Raw genomic sequence first — 21,801 nt, forward strand, 5'->3', positions numbered from 1 at the left:
AAATTCCTGCAATTGTGCATGAAAAAAAAAAATTCAAGAAATGTGGGTGGACAACTCTAAAGTGGCTATTCTGAGGCTGCAACGACTGCAGCCGGTAACAAAGACATATGTAGGAACCCACCCACATCGAACAACAAATCAACTGAGCCAACAGCCTGCAGCGCAGGGCGTGTGAGCTGTGGTAAGAGGGTTCCTCTGCGAGTTGATGGCTGTCTCGTAAATTAGACTTGTCTTAAGAATCACTCTCTCTGTATTCAGAGCCAAGAGCAGAGCCGCACATGGTGTTTCTGATTCCATGACGCAATGGAGCATGGAAAGGGTACGGTGGTGGCGTGAGGAATACCATCTGTGTATGTTTCATGTGTGTGAAGTGCTGCATGTGCATGTATAGTTTCCAGTGATTGTGCCTTTGTACTGTCTACTTGTCCACACAAGTGACAGAAGAGAAACCCCGATGCACATCTGAGAGAGCATGAAAGAAGAAGGCTGCCTCAACAACGCTTGTATGGACACAGGAATCCTAGCAGCAATAACGACAAACTGTCAGCGCACAGCGGTGATTTGAACGCCGTTTCTGCAGGTGCATTATGAAGTGGGTTAAGCCTCTTTTGCCAAGGTTCTTAGATAAATGTTATGTGGTTTGAGTCAATGTGCCTGAGCAGTGTTAACACACACACACACACACACACACACACACACACACACGACTTGATTCTTCACACGCAAAGAGATTCATTCAAATCAAGCACACCCCAGGTACAGTAAGTGGAAGCAGAAGCAGCGACCCAGGGTTTCTGTCACGGGACTGTGTGTGGGGCTTGGTGATGAAGACCAGGGCACAATCGCAGCTGCCACGTTTGGCGGGTGGACAGCATCACTTCCACATGCACCCAAGTAGGACTGGCATGGCACTTTAATCCCGAGAAACACGTGTGCACACATGGATGCAAATGCACATGAACATGCAGCAGTAACACTGTGTTTTCAGACAGAAGTCTGGAGGTACACAGGGTTCTTGTGTCCACAAACACTGTTTTGGTTCTAAACGAGATGAAATAAACAGTGAATTTTTAATCTTAAACACAGGTTTCTTAAAGCCTGCCTGTTCTGCATGAACTTGGGCTCACGATTGGCATTGGATGGTGGTATTGTGAACTGGCTGCAAAGCCTCTGGTAAAATGTCCGTCATCGAAGGTTTGACATCTTGGTCCTAATTTACACAGTTACTATTTAGGAATGTTGTTAAAGCTACAGCAACATGGGGGTGAGGCCAATCCCAGCTGTCACGAGGCAGAGGCAGGGTAGACCCTTGACAGGGTGCCAATCTGTCCCAGGGCTAATGGTGAATGGACTGTAGGACAAGCCAGAGTACTCTGAGAGAACCCATGGACAACATGCCCTCATATCTACATACAGAAAGGCCTCAGCCAGGTGGTGGATATGAACCCAGGACCTTCTTTCTGCGAGTGCTAACCCATGTGCTGACCCAATGACGTTAAAAGTTATAAATTAAAAAAGAAAGAAAAAGTAACAAATCTTAAGTGACTAATCAATCAACTGGACACGTGGATGGATAGATATAAGAATCATTATACAATTTCGTCTGATAAGCAATAAATAAATAAAAAGACACCTCAACACTTCAAGTAAACCATCCAAACAAATGTCTGTTATGATGGTGAAAGCAAAACTCATTACTCATCTCAGCAAACCATGGAGAATACTTGTGATCAAATACAGAAACTATGGTATAACCCCATTCACAGAATAAAAGTTTAAAGTCATTTAACATTTATTCCCTTGTTGCATTTGCTGGGAGCATCCCATTATGAACTGCGATCAGAATAATTTGGTTCCATTTTGTAAAAAAATAAAATGAAAAGAAATGAGTGTGGTGCTTCACAAAGCAAAACACTTCCAGGTGTACATACAAACATGCTGACAAACCTCTGTCCTCCCACCCAGTCCTCCATCTTTACTCTTGCACAGCATGTGTTTGTGGATGTACATGTCTTTGTGTTGATGGCTGGGCATCCACCGAGCGACTGTTTAAACAAGCAAACAGCCAGCAGCACAAAACGACCTAACAGCTGACAACAAAAGCTGCTTAACCGGACCCAATTGTCTCAACGGAAGCTTGACTGATTGATCGATTGACCCACCCACATACACAAGAGCCGTGAATAAAGCTTCACACCTACATAGTGCAACTTGCCCAGTGTTCAGAAAGCACACACGCAAGCACACTGTGTACCACATGTAGTCCCCCTTATACACGTGTTATGCTCATGACGTGTTGCATGTGTTTGTTTACATGTGCTTGCACACCTTTTATTGTATTGTCTCTTTGAGGTAAACCAGCATCGCTGTCCAGCATTAGACGTCGGACTGTTCCATAAACAAGATCACTATCAGCAACTTTGTTACATGAGAGGTAGTGTGCAGGTGAATGGACACAAACACAAAATGTAGGTCATAACACTCTCTGCACATTAGAGAAAGTTAAAAAAAATAAATAATAAAAATAAAAGGCCCAAGATGCATTTACTGCCTTTACAAAAAGTCAAATGTGAATGAGCACTGTAAGAAAAAGAAAAGTTATCATGCATCTGCAGACAAATGCCAACATTTGTCTGCTTCTATTTAAAGGAAACTTGTCCTTAATTTATAAACAAGATGTTGTCAGTGATATGAGCCTGGAGCCAACAGAAATGCATTTGTTTTTGTTTACTCTTTTTTTTTTCTTTTTTTTTTATACATACAGCAGCGGTCCCCAACCTTTTTGGCGCCACGTACCAGTTTATGCCCGACAATATTTTCACGAATCAGCCTTTAAAGTGTTGCGGATAAATACAACAAAATAAAACTAGTACCGGTACCGAAAAAAAGAAGATTTATTCATAACAACGTGAAAAGACCCAGGAAAACCGAGTTAACGATAAAAACGATAACAAAATAACGCTGAAAACCAATAAAAACCCTGAAAACTATACATTTCACACCTGAGCCTCAACTCGCGCGGCCCGGTACCAAACGACTCATGGACCGGTACCGGTCCGAGGCCCAGGGGTTGGGGACCGCTGACATAGAGTATTGTGTTCTCCCTTTACCTTGTCTGCAAATGCATGTCTCTGCAACGTGCACTGATGTTTAACTATAGCGCTGGGATATTATAAATGCATTTCTATAAAACCAATTATTTATCATTGGAATTTAAAAATCTCAAATTCTCTTATTGGACTTGGGAAATTTTGATACCTACATACTAGATGCCACAAACTGAAACTATTGCTTTGTAATAAATTAAAAGTTGCTGACAACTTCATATAGAAATTGAACACATCACCAGGTAATGTTAGTGTTCATAGACACACTGAATACATACAGCCTGCTCTGAGCATCTCAGTTATGTATTATTTGACAGCTCCCTCTTCTGGTAAAAGTGGAACAATGTTACAAGAGCTGCACATTTTCCATTTGCTTTCAACACTTCTGTGTCTTACTTCCTGTTTCTAAAACTACAACAGAACTACCACCTTCTGCTCTCTTTTACACCCTTTTATTTCCACTGCTGCAGCCATCAAATCTGTCCACCTGTCACAACTCTGATCAATTAAAGATGAGAACCCCCTCAAACCCATGTCTTTAAATCTGCTGATGGATGAAGCTTACATGTAATTAGTCTAGCCCAGGGGTCAGCAACCTTTAAGAACCAAAGAGCCATTTGGACCCGGTTTCCACGCAAAAGAAAACACTGGGAGCTGCAAATACTTTTTGACATCTAATATGAAGATAACACTGTATATATTGGTGTTTTTTTTTACCTTTATGCTTTGTGTGAACAACTAAAGTGTGTTGCTTATGAAATCCATGAAGTGCTAGAGAGAAAATTTCATTTTATTTATGTAATTAACACATTTTGAACTCTTAAAGAAATATAACAAAAGGAAAGACACCCAGCTGAACTAAAATAATCCAGCAAACAAAAACTGTTGTGAGCCGCCACCCTTATATCGCCTTTGGGCTTTTGAAGCCTTGACCTGACTTTTAAAAAATAATAATTAGAAAAAAGCACTATGCTGCTAAAAAATGAAAAATAGATATTTGCAAAAACTACAGCCGGCTGTATGCGTACAGCAACCGTGTGTGAAAAGTGGTCTATAAAGAGATGCCGAAAAGCGTGTTCATGCAAACATCGTCGGGTCTGACGTGATATGTTTACAATAAGACTTATGGTCCCGAACCTTTGCGCACAGCATCTGCAAATCGGGGCTGTACGAAGTCACTTTCATCTTTACGCAGGACTGTAAGCTGTCATCTGTGAGGCGTGAGCGGTGTTTGTTTTTAACATAGTTCACGGTGGAGCTGCCGACATAATGTGGATCCGAAGATCCATAATTGGCCTACCTGGGGTTGAAAGTCTCGATAAATGCACGGTGTTTCGGCAGGTATACCGGCTTCTGCGAGTGTGGCGCTTATTTTGAGTGATGAAAAAAAAAAAAAATAGAATATAATTTTATATTTATATCTCAATATTACAATAATTTTCCAATTTAGAACTACAAGTTAAAAAGAACTAATATAAATAAAATACACTTTAGCTAAATACTTCTAATTTATTTTCCCAAACCACATGGAGCCGCACTATAAGGACTAAAGAGCCGCAGGTTGCCGACCCCTGGTCTAGCCGGAAGGCAGACTAGACAGCAGTTTCAGTGCTAACAAATACTGTGTACAAGTTGAGTTCTTGTCCAAATATTCATACCAGGCTAACAACCAGCACACAAAATCATCATGTTTCAACATCCCATGGGCTTAAAAAAACAAAACAAATCTGCCAGGACAATTATCAGGCAGATATCACCCCACATGCATGGATAAACTAGGATGAAAATGATTATTTAATAAGAAGAAATAACACTGAGTGAAACTGGAACCGGAGCTTACACACAACTCGTCAGTAAAAATGTACCTGAGAACTCACAATGGCTTTTCACACACTCTTCTATTTGTATTTTTTATTTTTACCTGAAAAATAATTTTTGGAGGTTGTGGGGTAGCCGAGAGGGTATATGACGCTGCCACCTAGCAAAGAGCCTGGGCATTCAGCCAGGCAAACTCAGCCCTTAGAGTTCTTGAATTTTTGGGAAGTAGCACACTTTGAGCAGGCAACTGCTCTAGAGGTCCCACGTTTATTCAGAAGTTCCTTCGTTCAAGCACATACTGCGATCCTATAAAAGTTTGCAGTGCTCTGAGAAAAACAAGCTAACAAAGAAACTGCACATGCGATTTCAATCTCACCTCCTCTATCATGCTGTCCATAGCTTCAGACAGTTCACCTTTACTGGCATCGCTGGCCACCATGTTCCTCAGTCTTAGGCAGTATTCTCTCAGCTGCAACACATCATGAGGTAAACAGTCAGGACGGGCTCAATGGCATTATGAGACTTCTAGCTGGACGCATATGTGAGCTCCGTTTGCTTTGAACTGAAGGAAGTGTGCAAAAGTACCTTATGATTGAGGATGTCATTCATTCTGCGTGAGGCCTCTGAGCTGTGTGACTCTGGGAAGCATTTCTTTGGAATGACGCCATACTTCTCTGTAGACAGCACAACATTTAAAAAAAATTAAATAATAAAAATAATATTATTTTTAAGACAATAACAGGCCAGAGATTTTAAAACCAATGAAGCTCACTTTCTAGTATAAAATTAACTAGGGATCACTAAAATTAATATATTATTTTTAACCTATTCAATGTTAAGTTCATTGAATAGGTTATTCAATGAACTTAACATGAACCACTGTGCAATGATAAGAACTAACCAATGAGATTGACCAGCATGTCCCACTGCCCTCCATCATTTGTTGGATTGGAGAGAAGAAACTGGACCAGGCGTCCATCCACTGGCTCCTTCCTCTGTGCCGTCTCCACACAGGCTTGAAGGAAGTAGTAACAACGCTCGATCTGAGAGATAACAACAACAACAGAGACTGTCAAAGTAGACAGTCGACCACATGAGACTTGAAACAAAACCAAAGAAGAAGAAAAAAAAAGGTACCAGAGAGGCATTCAGCTATCATTAGACTTATTACATATTTAAAGAGCTACTGTATCAACTGTAATTTGTTAAAATTAGTTTTCATTTAAGACTTTATTGAAATTAGTTAAAAATCGAATGCAATAGCTGATAATTTAAGGAGAGTTTTACTGTTTCTTTGTTTACGACTAATACCACAGTAGCTGAAGCTCCCATATCTGGCACCTGCCACAAAGGAGGGGTGTGTTTATGATGGGCCTGCTAAAAATACACACAGTTTAAAAGAGAAAGATGACGGCATTTAAAAAAAAAAAAAAAAAAAATCAGCAAGGAGTCACCGTGACGTTGGTCCGGGTGGAGCACTGACAACAACGCACAAAGGGGGGTTTTAGGTGGGACAATGACTGTATAGTAGAAAAGGTGCAGCATAATAACACCACACCAGTGGCACATGCATGCACACCCAGTGTCCCAACTCCAAAACAACAAAAAACATCCATTTAGCAGAATGTTACATCACCGAAATGTACAAAAATAATAATATTACTAAAGGAGTGAAAAAGCCCACAACCATAACCAATGTGTGGTGTTACTGTGCGTCTTACCTTGTCCCAGAAAAATAGATAGGACTGACTAAACTCAAACTCCTCTATGTTAAACTTTTTCATGAAGGGCAGTCGCATGACGTTGAGGCACGAGAAGATCCAACATCTCCCTAGTGATTAAGAGAAAACAGATTTAGAAATATGCAGGTTCGTAAAGGCTTAATGCGCAAACAGCAATATAAAGCCATCGTTGTGCGCTTGTGATGATAACAAGTATCACAAAAAAACCTGAAAGACTTTAATCGCTTGTTTAATTAGATCCCTTCCCTTCAATGAATAACAGGGCTGTAGTGGACCAGGATTTCTGCAGCTGAGACCGATTGGGTGGTTCATTAATTAATGATTGGGTGGAAATTTAAGGTTTTAAATTTTCTGAATACTGAAATAAACGGGCAGCAATGGCTGTCAACAGGGGCTGATACATGAATTCATCTGTTTCTAAACAGCAGCCTTCTCTTTTAATGTGGCTGGCATGGATTGTCTTAGAGATGCCCCAAGTCTATCATTTCTTTCTTATTTAATCTATTTTTGAGGCAAGACTAACTTTGGTAGCCCACACCATCCCCACCAACACATGAGTCATTCCAGCTGGATCTCTCATGAAGGCTGTGAGGTGCTGAAATCCACATAGTAGAACAAGCCAACCCAAAGATGTCTCAGCTGACCCACCAGAGGTTAATGCCAAAGTGTGCAAGTGAAACATGCTAAAAAGGGGAAAATAAACTCGTCATTTCAGTGAGAAAAATATGTAAACACAATGCAAATTTTACATTTCCTGCAAAAACTATAAAGGATGACAGAAGCTCTGAAAGAGGGAGTGTGGCGAACTTTGCATACATGCAGAGAAACCACAGCAATGATTAATATACAGTATTATTAGTATTAGTTTTTATTGTAAAGCACTTTGGTGTACCACTGGTCTTTTAAATGTGCTATACAAATAAAGTTGTATTGTATTGTATTGTATTGTATATATTCCACATTACATACACTCCCTCTGACAATATAAATAAAAAGTAATGCTGCTTCTAGTCCAACTAGGCGACAGGTCAAACCCTCTTCTTTCATCTGCCCCCTTTAGAGGTTGCCATAGAAAATCTGTTTTTCATCTGAGTAAATATCACAGATAATTGTGTCACAATACACCGATACCGTAAAGAATCAGCTGTAATGTTTTGACTATTACAGAATCACTGTGTAATCATAGCATTATTATCATCATCGGCTACGTATTACTGTCATATCTTGAGTTAAGACTGTGATTCCCACTCCTGGCAATAATTAATCAAATATCCAGCCATGTCTATTCATCGTCTGTGATGTACAACTGCAATCAAATTATATGTTAGGAAAATAAAGCGTTATTTGCTTCAGAAATGACATCACTAACCGGTGTGCGCCAACTGTCAACGGTTTGAACTGTAAAATGTTGCTGTGACGACAAATATACAACATTACTAAATTCAGTGTGTTAAGCAGCTGTTTGGGTTGACTGACAGGTACAGAATAATACACCCAAATGCAAATATAGAAATTATCCACGTCATTCTTGATATTAAAAATAAACACATAAAACGAACTGTTTTAAGAAAAAGTTACTGCTAAATATTTTGCACATAGAAGTTTATTTATCACCATCAAACAAGGTGTAAACATTTTGAGCATCTATGACTGGCGGCAGGTGCAAAGATGACAATGAAAACTAAAAATGGGAATGATTTCTAAATGAAACGGACAATAAGTGGCACCCCGACACATAAAGAAGCACATAAAGCATCAGGCGGCCCCTGGGTGATCATTGACTAGTTTTGGATAAATAGCACACGGGTGGCACAGGGGTGCCGTAGTTAGCACCTCATAACTCACGCCATTTTTTGCTATGAGGACGGGGTTCTCCAGCAAACGCTCTAAAGTTTTCCAGGCTAATGAGTTCCTTAATGATACAAATCAAAACTGATTTCTGAACAACCCTAATTTCAAAAATCACTTTTGGCATCCACCTGGCACTGTGAAGGGCACGTGGCTGGAAACCTGAATCCTTTTGGGCGATGGCCAGTCCCCCCTGAAACATGGCATTTCAGGAACACCTTACCCAAGCCGTTCAGCCCTGCTAATACAAACACTTTAAACATGCATCTTGTGCAGAGTACATGTCTATGTAACTGTATTACATCATGTCCTACCTGAGTTTTTCTGGTTGGTGATGGGCTTGCCCTCTGTGGGGATAGAGTGCTGGAAGATGTGCACAGTATCCTGTACAGTCTGCCGGTGAAGACAAACCTCCAACGGGTCGATGCAGGTTGACACATTCTGGGCCAGCAGATAACGCGGCTCAGACCGCATCCGCTTAACAAAGGTGGCTACCTTCTCTTGACTCAAACCTTTAGGAACAAGAAGTGGGAGACAGGGAGTGTGATGGGGAAGAGGAAAAAAATAGGAAGGGATGGAGAGGGAGGACAAATAAAGTTAGCACATTATAGAAAAGCTAACATGGCTAGACATTCAGACAGATTGTCTGCATCCAAAAGTGGAATTTCCTACCGTTCCAATTCCCATGACTCAACTGTGCGGTTTAAGCATGCACACTTCCCACTTAAGAGCTATCTTTTGAGTACTCATGCACTCAGATGTCAGAAAGATGCCTCTAATACCAGATCAATAGTCATAAACTAAGAGCATATACTTTATTGAACACCATAACCGCCTGCTGCTTCACTTCTTTTTTCCCCATAGTCCACACAGAGATTACATTGAAATCTATAAAAGGTACCCTATACGATTAAGATTAGCCCTCTGATAAAGAATAAAGAATATTCTGGGTACATGGAGAGGCAATACCAGCAAAAGAGGACTAAAATGAAGAAAGCTTTGTAGTAGCACTACTACAAGTTGCCCCAGGGAGCTGAGGGCTGGTCAGAGCTGGCTGCTGGGATCACTCATCTGGCTCCATCTGTGAGAGGAACGCACTGGAAAGCCTGTCCAGTCCCACTGGATGTGGGTAGGAAGGGGTGTGTGCGCGCACACACACAGAATCAAACTGGCGAGTGAGTGTGTGTGTGGTTTTTTTATTCCGTGAAATAACAGCATAGAGCAATTAAACATTGAGAGGGACATTGCCTAGTCATGCATGCTGCCTCGAGTTCAAATCTCTTGCTCAGCTGCATTCTGTTATTTTCCAACAACACAAAGCTCAAATGCACTGACCATCGCAGATTAGGACAGTGTCAAATCTCATTAGCTGCTGCGTTATCAAAAAAAGAAAAATGGGAGAAAAAAAATGTAGAAGCCAGCCGAAGGCAAAGAGTATTCTGGGAGTGCGGCCTCAGTTATGTGTCAGCGCAACACGGTTTTCCTTAAGCCACAACAGCTAAAAGTTATGACACTGATCAGTATGGATAGATGAGGAGGACATGTGTCAAAAGGTCAGCCTGTAATAGTAAAAGCCAGCATCTTATTTAAATACAATATCTGATAGGAGTGTGTACGCGTGTGTGTGTGAAGAAACGGGAAAGACTCAGCCCAAACAAAGTTAGTTGGCCAGGCTTTTCGCCAACAACTGAGTGCATGAATGGTGAGGACAAAGATCAGGGTGGCTTTCTATGGAGAGGGGCCAAGCACAGGCAGCCAGGGTGACTTGCAAATTTACACACCAGTGCTCTTACAGCTGGCTTCACATTAGCCAAGCACTTTATTATCACTGCTCCATAGAGCTGGAATACAGACTTTTAAAAAAAGGAAACAGGCTTAGGAGGTGGTCATTGTTGCTGTCAGCTTCACAATAAAAAAAAGACAATATTGAAATTTTTAATGTTTTTAATTTGTTTAATTTCAACGTATTTTTTATTGTTAAATGTTGCTGTGTAAATCAGGGCAGCTGGCTAACACAGACCTTAGGTTCAAGTTCAAAGTCAACCTTTGCCCAGAAGCATAAAAAGAGTTGTAAAACAAAGTACAAAGTATTCCTCGGCTGATTGGGGTGGTTATTGAGAGCTACTGAAAAATGAATGAAACTATTCTCTTTTCTGGTAAAAAGCAGGGTTCCCCAAACAGAACTCTCGCTTCCATGAATGGCCACGACTTTAAAGAGTCACTGTGGCATTTCCAAGACGAGCTAGCTACTCTCTGGCTAATAAATCCCGTTCCTGGAAAGAGTTCCTAACGCCTGAGCAGAGGAGCAAGATTAATGTATTTAAGATTGTGATGTTGGCACCGTGCTGACAACCCCATAACCCGTCGGGGGGGGGTGAACTGTCAACCTAGCTCACAGAGGGATGGACGGCATAAAGTCGTGCTAGCAGGCTGGCATGCTAACGCAGTGAATGCTAACGGGTTAGCTCGGTTAGCTGTCATTCTCCTGCAACCAAATGCAAGCTCCACTCATCCAGGCAGCCACAAACACTGAGAGGGGACACAGTGACATTTAACCTACCAGTTTCCATGTTGCCGAGAAGCTTGAGGAGCGTCAACTGTTGTCCAGGAAAGTCGCCGGCTCTTTGTTTATCTCACCGACAGTCTGTCAGTGTGACCACGGGGTGCGCTCGTTTATGGGCTCCTGGCTAAGTCTTTGACGTGGCGGCTGGGCGGGGTTTGAAAACAATGCAGACAACATTAGCTCATGAAGACGATTCACATACTTTGTAAGGGCACAGTCCCTTTCCCTGCTCACATTTACATCTCTACTGCACGCATTTTACTCTTTATTTATTCAAGAATATAAAATCTAACTTAGTTTAGTGTAGTTCTACTCAAAATTTAGCTTAAAAATAAAAAGCTGTTATCTGTAACAAAGTAAGGAAATAAAACAAATATTTTTACACTGTTTTCCTAATTAGTCAACATTTCCTGCTAGTAGCTTACAAAGGAGTAATTGTTCAGTGTGAACACTTTTTGCCCATGTATGCAAATCATGTTACAGAGAAAGGGACAACATTAGATATACTCAACTTTAGCCACCATTTTCAGCCTCTGTGGGTTTCTCAGCTAAATCGCATGAATAATAACCTCAGCTGTAAATGTAGGCAAAATTAAACTAAAGTAATAACACTCACTTCTGGCGTCTGTAATTTTTTTTAGTTTCTTTCCAAAAGGAAGCATCCTTCTCACTTCCTCTGTATTTCCTGCACAGCACTGTGGAAGATAAACAAGCGCTCCCAAAAGTTAAACCTGAAAGATTTACTGCATACGAAACGTCCGGTTTTCAAAATAAGATCACGTGCAGCGCTTTTTTAGCGACACAACAGTCACATAGGACTTAGCAGGAAATGGGGACTGTATGTGCTTAAATCACTTACATGCGAGTATATTCCCTTCAAAGGTAACCAAAGCGTTTACTTTGAAGATTTTCAGTTGTACTCCGAATGGAAAATCCCTACCTGCGCGTTAATAGTACAACAGAAACGTAATCGTAAAAAACTTTCCCCATGCTATTTTCTGAAATAAAGAGAACACAAGCACTTTCACTATAGTAACAGCGGTAAACTATGCAGCCAATGCAAGTGGGTCGTTCCTAATATTTGGTGCCATCTGAGTCCCCGTGACAGAATATAGTGTATTTGTGGAAAGGTCATTTCTGCAAGCTTGTCTTACACTATTAACCCCCTTCTATCATATACATCAATTATACGCTACCAAAACCGTTAATTTCTGTAAAATATTCAATGTTTTCTTTTTTAATTATTTATTTTTAGTAGGAGTAGTGCTTGTTTGGCTTTTGAAGTGGGAGATGCCAAAGTTTGAAAACCACCGAGCTGCTATTCAGCTTCAGCTGTCAGAGATCTGTAAACTCCGAATAACCACATAATCAGCCATTTATGCCTTAATCAAGGTCTCTGGACTAAAATGTTAATCAAAACCTGCACAGAAATCGGAAGGAGAAGGATTTGCTGGTTTCTGTTCTCTTTTGTCTCTTCATATTATAGTTCTTTGAAGCCGGCCCCATTCCTGCAGGAAATGTTATATTCCTGTTCATGAGATCACTGCTTCCCGTATTTCAGTTTTGCGTGTGTGTGCTTGTGCCTGCATGTGTGGGTAAGTGTTCACTTCCTTCATCTCTGACCGGATTGGAACAACAGCAGGAGAAAGGAAATACAACATAATTACTGAGTAAAAGAAAGTGAAATACCGTGAGCCCACTCAGATTTCCAGAAAGTGTGGCAGCATTTAAGGATCAGCCGTAAAATGTAAGCACAAACTCTTAGGAGAAGTGATGAACGGCAGACAAAAACACCGTTAAACACATCCTTACAGTCAGACATGTATACCTGTCTCCTCGGCGTCATCAGCTTCGTCTATGTCTTCCATGCTGGTAAGTGATCTCTTTTTGAAACTCTGACCAAAGTTCTCATTACATAAAAGAAAGTTTCTCTTCTTGCCTTAAGTTTTGTTTTTTGTTTTTTTGGGGTTTTTTTTTTCTTTTCTTTTTTTTTGGGGGGGGGGGGGGTTGTTTTGTTAAAGCACTCGTGTGAACTCTCCATCTTCAGTATTCTATAATAAGATGCCATTTGCCATGTGTTTGCCTTAAAAGCTGTGGTAATCACGGTCATGCCAAAGCGCACTGCGTGCGTCTAGTTCTTTGAAATGTTTGTTAAGCTCCGTGCCTTTTAAATGTGGCCGCCATATGCGTGTTTTATTCTGAATGACGTGTGTTTCACTGCATATGGAAATTAGCAGATGTACCAAGTTAAACAAAAACATGTGCGTGTGTGTGTGTGTTTATGTTCCCTGATTATTAATGTGTTTTAGTGGTTATAATCTAACCAGATTGGGACAAAGGAGCACCAAACTGCACGAGTTTCCTTGGCTACACATTCACGTTTCGCTACAGTGACTTAAATCTTAATTCCTTCTTTTAGGTCTCTGTGCTGAAGAATGCCAGCTTAGTATTTTGGCAAAACGTGAGATGTATTATGTGCCAGAAGGGGGCATCTTGTCATTGTCCTGTGTAGTTCATCACTGTGGAAACAACTGGACCGGTGCCTGGATGTGGGAAAATTCAACATATGATTTTAGGAAGCCTGTGAAGGAAAGCGAGAGACACCATTTGACCAACAAGACAATTTCAGCCAGTCAGACAAAGCTATTCTTAAACATCCAGAGTGTCAACCAGTCGGATGAAGGTTCCTATGGATGCATGGTTGTTTGGGATACAGGTGTAAGTGAAAATGGACATCGCACGCACGTGAACATTACCGCAGGTACAGAGAATGACATATAATGAAGTGCATCACAGTGCATCTGCATTTTGGCCAGCAGGTCTTACTGCTTGTCATGTATCCTCCTCATCATATAGCTCTCATCACAGGTCCCTCTCCAAGGAAACTCCTGCACAGGGTTTTGATCTGTGCTTGTGCATTACTCTGCCTTCCCATCATCCTGGAATTGGCTCGCTGTCTGAGCTCAGAGGTCAAACCACAGCCACTTCCCAGGGCACAGGTCATATATGAAGTTCCATACCCAGCCCAACAAACCATCTCGGCTCCACAACCTCCACCTCGATGCCCGGTACCACAGAAATGCAAAACATCCCCTCCCAAAGGTATATCCTGTGTGTTTCCTTTTGTTAACCTGTTATGAGGCAATACTCAGAACGGCAATTTTTACCATGCTGTCTTTTCTTCTTTTTTTTGTTTTTTGCAGTTCCACCTAAAGTCAAGAGGAAGCCAGAAGTAAGTGAACGTACTGTTTTGAAACAGTCCCTGAACATTGTGAACTCGCTGACAGGCTTGCATCTCCTAAACCGTGCCCCCCCCTCCCCCCCTTACTTTTCACAATGTTACAGGTGATGTATGCAGTGATTTCACAAGGTGCACTGAAGCAGCAGGGAGCCACGAGACAACCTGCCCATTCTGCAACTGTCTACTCATCCCTCAAATTTGACAACCACTAATGGAGTTACGCATTATTTTTATGAATTAAATCATAAAGTTATATCATTTTATATATACATCTTTACAAAACACTGAACGTGGTAGCTGCCACTTCTTGTGTTTTTTGTTTTTGTTTTTTGCAAACTGCATCTTTGATACAAGCTTGATACTCTGCATTAAGTGAAAGGTCTTTAAAGTGACAGTTTACCACAGAATCAAACACAAGTTTTTCCCTCTGGCCCATATTTGCTATTTTTCCATCTAGATTTTTTTGTGGGGGGAGGGTGTGAGGTGCTAGTTACAGATGAATCTCCCTGTACTGAGCAGTTTCATGTAGGAACTACTCTTCCTGCCAAATTACAACCGCCAGCCACATCACCTGACCGAAACAAGCCAGCAGCTAGCTAGTAACACAGGACAGGAGGAGAGAGGGAAACGCCTGTGCTTATTATCTCCTACCATACTGTCATACTAAGCAGGAGCCTCTCACCACAGATGCAGCTTCCTTCTAAAAAACCAAAACACATGTATAGTCCTGTCAGAAGGTTTTCTCGGGACTCTGTGCAGTCCTATGAAAAACTAAGACCTTTGCTGCTTCCATAGGAATTAAAAGAGTAAGTAGCAGCCAGGTGCAGTTGATCAAATGCATCTGATAAACTGATCACCAGGTCTGAACGCCTTGATGAGAGCCGAGGTTTGGGCAGTTTGGAGGTCTGGAGCATTCAGGTGTGTGAACACAATGCCAAGGAGGGAAGAATGTTCTTAAAGAAGCAATTGCTGCTGCCGGGAAGAACTACATAACAGAATCAGCGGGCTGGGTTAGATGTGGATAAAAACAGATGAGCATGGCTTTTTTTTGGATGTTTTAAGACAAGAAAACGTATTCTCTCTAAAAAGAACATAGCAGCATGACTTAGGTTTATGAAATTGCATCTGAATAAATCTGAGGACTTCTGGAACAATGTTCTTTGGACAGATGAGACCAAAGTGCAGCTGTTTGGCTGTAATGTACCGCACCATGTTTGGGAAAGACCAAACACAGCATATCAGCACAAACACCTCATACTAGCTCAAGCACGGTGGTGGAGGGGTGATGTTTTTGGCTTGTTTTGCAGATACAGGACCTGGGAACCTTGGAGTCAGTAAGTCAATCATTAACTCTCCTGAATACCAAAATATTGTAGAGTCAAATGTGAGGACATCAATGTGACAGCTAAAGCTGCGCTGCACCTGGGTCATGCAGCAGGGCAATAATTCCAAGCAAAGCAGCAAATCTACAACAGAACAGCTGAGAAAGAGAAACAGTGATGTGTTGCAACGACCTGGTCAAAGTCCAGACCTCAACTCGACTGATATGCTGCGATGGGATCTTAAGAGAGCTGTGCATAAACAAACCTCAATGAACTGAAGCAACATTGTAAAGAAGAGCGGGCCACAATTCATCCACAAGGATGTAAGAGACTAAAAAATGTCAAATGTTCAAACTACTACTGCTAAAGTTGATTTTGGAAGCTATTTAATAACAGTGTGGACTTACTTTTCCACAGGACTGTATGGGACTACTTTAGGTAGGAACCAGAAAAAGAGCCACTTTAAAAAAGGATCACTTTCATGTAATGTTACATATAATAAGGAGATATTGCATCGCCCAGCAGTACCACTCTGAGGCGCTACAGTAAGCAGACTCTGCTTTGTGAGACGATTTCACAGATCTTCTGGTTTGAATTGTTAAAAATGTGACCACATTAACTGCTGTCAGAATAATGTGATGGTGCTGCAGTTTCAACAAAATGTGAAACAAACTTCCCTCACATGTTCAAATATATTACACATTAAAGTATAGACAAGAAAAGCACCCGTGTGGAGAGATTGCATTAAAAAACACAAAACAACAGAAAACCTGAAACAACACAAATATGACACAAAATACAACATTTTATTTTAGAATAAATTCTCAATGGCACATTACATAACCAAATATACATATACATGTTTAGACATCTTTTAACTTAATATATTTCCTTTAATCATTTCACCGTTAATTAGCGTACTCTGCAGTAACAATTTTTACATGACATCGATGCAAAAAAAGTTTAATAACTTAAGCGTATTAACAAAGGAAAGGCTGCAGGGCTTTTTTTTTTTTAGGCGACACCTGCTACAAACTATATGACATCTGAACTTCCCCAGAGGATTTCTATCCCTGCTTCCCTTACTCGAGGTAATCACCGACCGAGGGCAGCGTGTGTTTGGCAACACGCCTGCCTCTAGTCCTGATAAATTAGAAAGGTACTACTCAAGTTAGAACAGCTTCCTGGCAAGTTAAAAGGTGACCTACATGTAAATCACAGAGGGCGTTTGTAATTTGGGTGAAACTAGCTATTAAACCTTTTACACTCTTAGGCCAGCCTAAACTACAGGAACTGTTCCCTACACAGTAAGATTGCACCGACATTAACACACACCAGCTTGATTGTTTTTGGTCACACTGGAAGCGAATGTGTGTGTCTTTATGCTTCTTTTCCAGGCTAATGTCAGTTGAAGATTAGACCCGTGGTCCTTCTGTGCCTGCGAGCACCCGACTTTGCAGTTTTTACTTGTTTTTTTGCAACAGCTAAGTCCTTTTTTTAAAGGCTCATAGTTTACATTCAAAGTGTTTTTTGTAACTTCATAGGTGGTTCGTTATAACCTGAACTTCATATTTTTCAAGTCATCCTCATCAGCTCACATCCTGGGAAAAACCACGGAGATGTCCTAAAGAGCCGCCGTACGTACACGCCGATACACCGAGCTAGCGCGTTTCAATGGGAGGTATCAGAAGGTGAAATGTTTTCACTGAGTGCAACATCTACTTTGAGCAAATGTGGGTGTAGCTCGGCTGTGCTGTAACCAGATCCCCGTCCTCTCACATAGTGAGACGCACAGAGACGAGACGGAGGCTGAGAAAGAACGTGTCAGCGGCGAAAAGGGCTTTTTCTATGTGTGTGATAGATTGTAAGGCGCAGCTTTGGCTAAAAGAAGCTTGTGGCAAAATGTGTTGGCAGTGCCCCTCCCCACCCCGCCCCCCCACCCTGCTCTTGAGTTCAAGTCTATGAAGTTGCCCCTATGGATACAGAAATGCTGTCCTAGGAGGAGACACGTCACGTTTATAGTGCAGTAGACACAATGCAGCAGCTAGCGGGATTACAAAAAGCCTTGGCGAAATCAAAACTTGTTCTCTGAAAAAAGCATTTACATTATGCAAAGAACAAGCTCAGAGAGCACAGTGGAGAAGACTCCCAGCCGCGGCGCCTCCGAGGTCTTGCTACTGCGAGTCTTCTGTGCGCAGTTTTCGTCTGTTCAAGGGCGAAGGCAAATACATCCTGATGGCTAATGATTTCTTTTTTTTCTTCCTCCACTGGGCACTCAACAGTCAGTGAAATAAAGGTTAACAGTTCGGCCATAAACTCGTGTCACAATTCTTCTAGGTGGTCATCGTGTTTCTCTCTATCAAACAAGACGCTTGAGGAAAAAAAGCCGAGCTCGGCTTGAACTCACAGTATCACAGCCACGCCAAAGACCCTCACGAAAGGTGGATGAGCAACGGTGCAGCGAGCATCGACTAATATGTAGCTAAAGACTGGTTAGAAACAAAAGCCAAAATGTCAGCTGCTTCTCCTCCCTATATACTCACAGTAGTTTCAGTTAGATTATAGTGTGCGGGGGACTCGGTAACCTTCTCAGGTTATCCTTGGCATTGGGAAGTAGTTCTACAGTGATTTTGTGGTTGTTGTTGTGACTTTTTTATTTTGTTGTCGTTGTTTTATTTTTTTGCAGCTCTGTCAGCAGGCGCTGTCCCTTCATTGTGCAAGGTTGGGGGTTTTTCCGTTCCACCCAAAGCTACTCAGACTGAAGAGAGAAGAGGGAACAAAAAAAAACAAAAGAGAAGAGAGCGTTCAGTACACGTCTTTCAGTCCGGGCTTATTACCCAACATCAGCTTGAGTGTTTCAGTCACATTACAGAGTTCCAGAGATAATGAGATGTCTATAAGATAGACAAAGTGTTAAAAAACAGACAGACACACACACACCAGGGGACTTTTTGGCATTGCTGCCAGCGTTCTGCCATAATTATCTTAATTTCAATGTCGAACTTTCTCCCTTTAAAAGTTTTATGGAGCTTCTGTTTTGAAAAGTTGGAAATATCCTACTGAAAAATCTTAACAAGGCAGTGTTCAAGTATCAGACTTACAGTCGTGGATGAGTGGCTCATTTTGTCAAAGCGGAACTTCAAGTTTGACCTCGGTGAAGTCTTAGTTTTTCCATCTGTGGAAGGAAAAAAAGGGAGGAGACGGAAAGGAAACAAAGGAAATGCTCATTAGAAAATGAACTCATCCACTTCTGGCGTATCATTCTGTTCAAACTGGACTAAAAGCTAGTCCACAAATGCTTCATGAATTTAGGCTTACCTGTTGGACTGCGGCACATGATGACAGGGGTGCAGGACCCTTGGCTTTCTATGTTGAGTGCGGGGCTGAAGGCAGAGGAAGAAGCTATGGGTGGATGGCTGGCCTGAGGGAAGGAGAGAAAGCGGGAGGACGAAAGTTAAATATGGACACAGACGTACGGGGGTGGGGGGCTAAAAGAGGTTCTCTGAAACGAGGGAGCAGAATTTTGCTGAAGTTAAATTTAACTTGCCCCTCAGCAAAGTGGGAAACATTGCAAGGAGTTGGGTAGAGCTGGCTTGGAGGGAGAAATTATCATAAAATGGGTTAGATTAAAATAGGTGATGTGGTGTCTTAAGTTTATTTCTAACTCAATATTTTGATTCCTGCATTCTACTAGAGTTAATTTGCATTATTCATAGTTAAAAATAGTTTTGCTAGCTAACACAGACAACAGTTCACACCTTCAGTCAGTTTAGAATCATCAACCTAACCCCAGTAACTACACGCTTTTGGGTGGAGTAGTTGGAGAGAACCCACACAGAAACAAGAAAAACACAAACTGAGGTGAGCACGACTCTCGCAGACATCATAAACACACCAAAGCAGAAAAAAATTCTTTAGAGAGACAGTGCAGGTTAACAACATGGTAAATGGACTGGTTCTTATATAGCGCTTTTCTTTCAAAGGGGATTAGCATAATAGTTCTCCTAGAAGTTTTTTAGGGGTAAAGGTTTTGAAATATATATATATATATATATATATATATATATATATATATATATATATATAGCTATTCTGGTATATATATACGTGTGCCTGTGTGTGCTAGCTAGCTAGTATGCTAGCTAACGAGCTAGTATGCTAGCTAACGAGCTAAATGTGGCATAAAGATGCTAATTCGCCTGGTTCCAAAGGTTGTAAAAGCTAATGGACTTAAAAAAGTAAAAAAAAACAAAACAAGAACTGACCCCTACAAACTTTACAAATAGGTTTAATCTGCTGCTTCAAGTCTCTCTATTACGCTAATAAAGACTGCGTTTTTCTTCCCATCCAGCCTATCAGATTCTCCCTTGTGATGCCCACTGGTGTACTTTACTGCTGCATCAGGCACTTAACGATTGCTTTAACAGTTTTCTCTGGCATTTAAGCCGTGTCTCTATCTCTCTCTGAGAGTTTCTACTGCGTAGGGATCATCTGTGCAAGCTGATCTCCTGCCAAACACTGAGGAGCAATCTCACAGCGTTTCTCAGGTAAGATAAAATAACACCTTGAAGCGGTTTTATCTGATACAAGGCGATCAAGTAGAGCTGCAATCATCATAATTGACATGTGCTTACTACGAAGCAGTTCTTAGTAATTATAGACTATTTCATCCACGACATTGACACCACCAACAACTTCAAACCTTTGGTTCTGACTCCGTACAGATACGACAGAATATTAGGGCCCCATTAAGACAAAAATGATTGAACTCGAAATACTATTTTGAGGTAATGTCGCAGGCTGCTATTCTCCATCTGCCTTGCATAGATGACTTAGAGAAACAACTTGATCAGCTGTCTTATTGTGTCTTGTGCTTCAACATGCATCCTCTTTGCTGCACGAGGGTGTAACCATCTGTATGTTTGTATTTGTCCATTGCCACCTAATGCATCTTGCACAAATCCGACCAACTCTTCCAAGTTTGTGCGATTTTTCCTTCAGACCAGATGCAGCTTTCTGCACCATCTCTTCAATGTTCTTATACTTTAAAGATGTAACTCTCAACAGCACAACACATTTTCTTTCTTTCGTTCCTTCTTTTCAAATGAATGAATAAAAGTTTGGGCTCACCGTCTCCAGTTCTTCCAGAGCTTCTGTTTCTCCTGTGGTGCTGCTGAAGCTGCTGGTGCTGGAAGAAGAACGGGAAATGTTCTGCCTGCCGCTGCCACACTCCTTCAGCTTGACAAACGGCCTGTTGAGGAGAACACACAGGAGCAACCGTGAGTAAAATTTGTACTGACGTGAAAAAGCAAACATTAAGCAGTATTGTTAAAGTATTCTTTAGATAAAATCAACTTGAGTCTCACCTTTCTTTGTTGGGACAGATCTCAGGTGAGCTCGGATTGGATGACGTCTCTGATTTCACGTCCTGGGACAGCAGGCAGCTCTCTGCAAACTTTTGGTCGCTGCACACAAAAAGCAAATCCGTAAGTCAAAAGGTGGCTGTTTAAAAAGACTGTAACAGTAATAACTTCTGAATGCAGGGACCTTTCACCTACCCACGCGTGTGTTTGTCTGAAGCGGTTTCTGTGCTGGAGTGGAGACGGGGGAAGAGACCCGAGCGCCGTTTCACAGGGCTCTTCAGGGGAGACTTGGCTGACAGTACAGGAGGCTGCGGATAACAGAATAAAGAATTTGGCTTCTCTTAGTATTGCAGCACTTTAAAAATGTTCCCCAAAAAATCCTCCAACATTAAATATGGATGAGTAAATGAACAAGAACCAAAGCTTTTTGCTCAAGTCACATCTTGCTGAAGTGAACTCACAGTGAAGGTGCTCTTTGTGCATTCGCTGGTGCTCTGCGGCAGACCTCCACCACTGAGGCTGGCTGGAACACCACCTCCTACACCGGGGCTCCTGTGACGATGAGACCCTACCATAGTCTCCATGGAGTGGCTTCTGACCCGCATGGCTCTCTGGAGAAACAGGAGAAAAGAGAGAATGAGGTCATGATGAGGGAGAGGAGGAGGTTAAGGAGTAGAAGCAAGTAAAGACACATGGAAACGGTGTGAAATAATGAAGTTGGGGGGAGGCAGTGTCAAGAAGGTGACCACAAGAGGGCGCAGTTGTCCAAGAAGAAAAAAAAGCGAGTTAGAGAAGAA

At 41.6% G+C, this 21,801-nt stretch overlaps 3 protein-coding genes and 1 long non-coding RNA gene across 12 annotated transcripts in view; 2 read left to right on the forward strand and 2 right to left on the reverse strand.

Annotated features, from left to right (window-relative positions):
- blmh (bleomycin hydrolase) overlaps nt 1-11,714 on the reverse strand; it is a 28,068-nt gene extending 16,354 nt beyond the window's left edge. The window contains exons 1-7 of one of the 2 annotated variants that reach the window (XM_035913441.2): nt 11,591-11,714; nt 11,076-11,222; nt 8,830-9,027; nt 6,647-6,756; nt 5,827-5,968; nt 5,511-5,599; nt 5,302-5,394 (exon numbers count right to left, since the gene is read on the reverse strand). In XM_035913441.2, coding sequence (XP_035769334.1) covers nt 5,302-5,394; nt 5,511-5,599; nt 5,827-5,968; nt 6,647-6,756; nt 8,830-9,027; nt 11,076-11,085 — 642 coding nt within the window. In that variant the 5' untranslated portion in view covers nt 11,086-11,222; nt 11,591-11,714. The remainder of the gene's footprint in view (nt 1-5,301; nt 5,395-5,510; nt 5,600-5,826; nt 5,969-6,646; nt 6,757-8,829; nt 9,028-11,075; nt 11,223-11,590) is intronic. The other variant, XM_006803901.3, reaches the window with a different exon arrangement.
- Nucleotides 11,715-12,713: 999 nt separating this feature from the next.
- On the forward strand, nt 12,714-14,618 carry si:dkey-52l18.4 (uncharacterized). The gene is made up of 5 exons (XM_006803926.3): nt 12,714-12,950; nt 13,498-13,839; nt 13,935-14,180; nt 14,282-14,310; nt 14,424-14,618. Exons 1-5 carry the CDS (start codon nt 12,899-12,901, stop codon nt 14,529-14,531), a joined length of 777 nt encoding a protein of 258 aa, XP_006803989.1. The 5' UTR covers nt 12,714-12,898; the 3' UTR covers nt 14,532-14,618.
- Nucleotides 14,619-16,434: 1,816 nt separating this feature from the next.
- The window catches only part of rap1gap2a (RAP1 GTPase activating protein 2a), an 88,408-nt gene continuing 83,041 nt past the window's right edge, over nt 16,435-21,801 (reverse strand). For all 6 annotated transcript variants that reach the window (XM_006803900.3, XM_006803898.3, XM_087850821.1 and 3 more), the window contains 7 exons: nt 21,466-21,615; nt 21,200-21,312; nt 21,008-21,106; nt 20,772-20,892; nt 18,960-19,062; nt 18,743-18,816; nt 16,435-18,399 (listed from right to left, as the gene is read on the reverse strand). In XM_006803900.3, coding sequence (XP_006803963.2) covers nt 18,391-18,399; nt 18,743-18,816; nt 18,960-19,062; nt 20,772-20,892; nt 21,008-21,106; nt 21,200-21,312; nt 21,466-21,615 — 669 coding nt within the window. In that variant the 3' untranslated portion in view covers nt 16,435-18,390. The remainder of the gene's footprint in view (nt 18,400-18,742; nt 18,817-18,959; nt 19,063-20,771; nt 20,893-21,007; nt 21,107-21,199; nt 21,313-21,465; nt 21,616-21,801) is intronic.
- Nucleotides 19,396-21,118, forward strand: LOC148098818 (uncharacterized). Of its 3 annotated transcripts, none has more exons than XR_015719974.1 (4): nt 19,396-19,502; nt 19,993-20,188; nt 20,781-20,920; nt 21,026-21,118. It is a non-coding gene; the product is annotated as an uncharacterized LOC148098818 (long non-coding RNA). The 3 variants fall into 3 exon arrangements; XR_015719972.1 differs by having other exon boundaries at nt 20,087-20,188; XR_015719973.1 differs by having other exon boundaries at nt 20,126-20,188.

This window comes from Neolamprologus brichardi, chromosome 14 (genome assembly GCF_056152115.1).
Source record: "Neolamprologus brichardi isolate AB-2024 chromosome 14, ASM5615211v1, whole genome shotgun sequence".
Taxonomy (NCBI): domain Eukaryota; kingdom Metazoa; phylum Chordata; class Actinopteri; order Cichliformes; family Cichlidae; genus Neolamprologus; species Neolamprologus brichardi.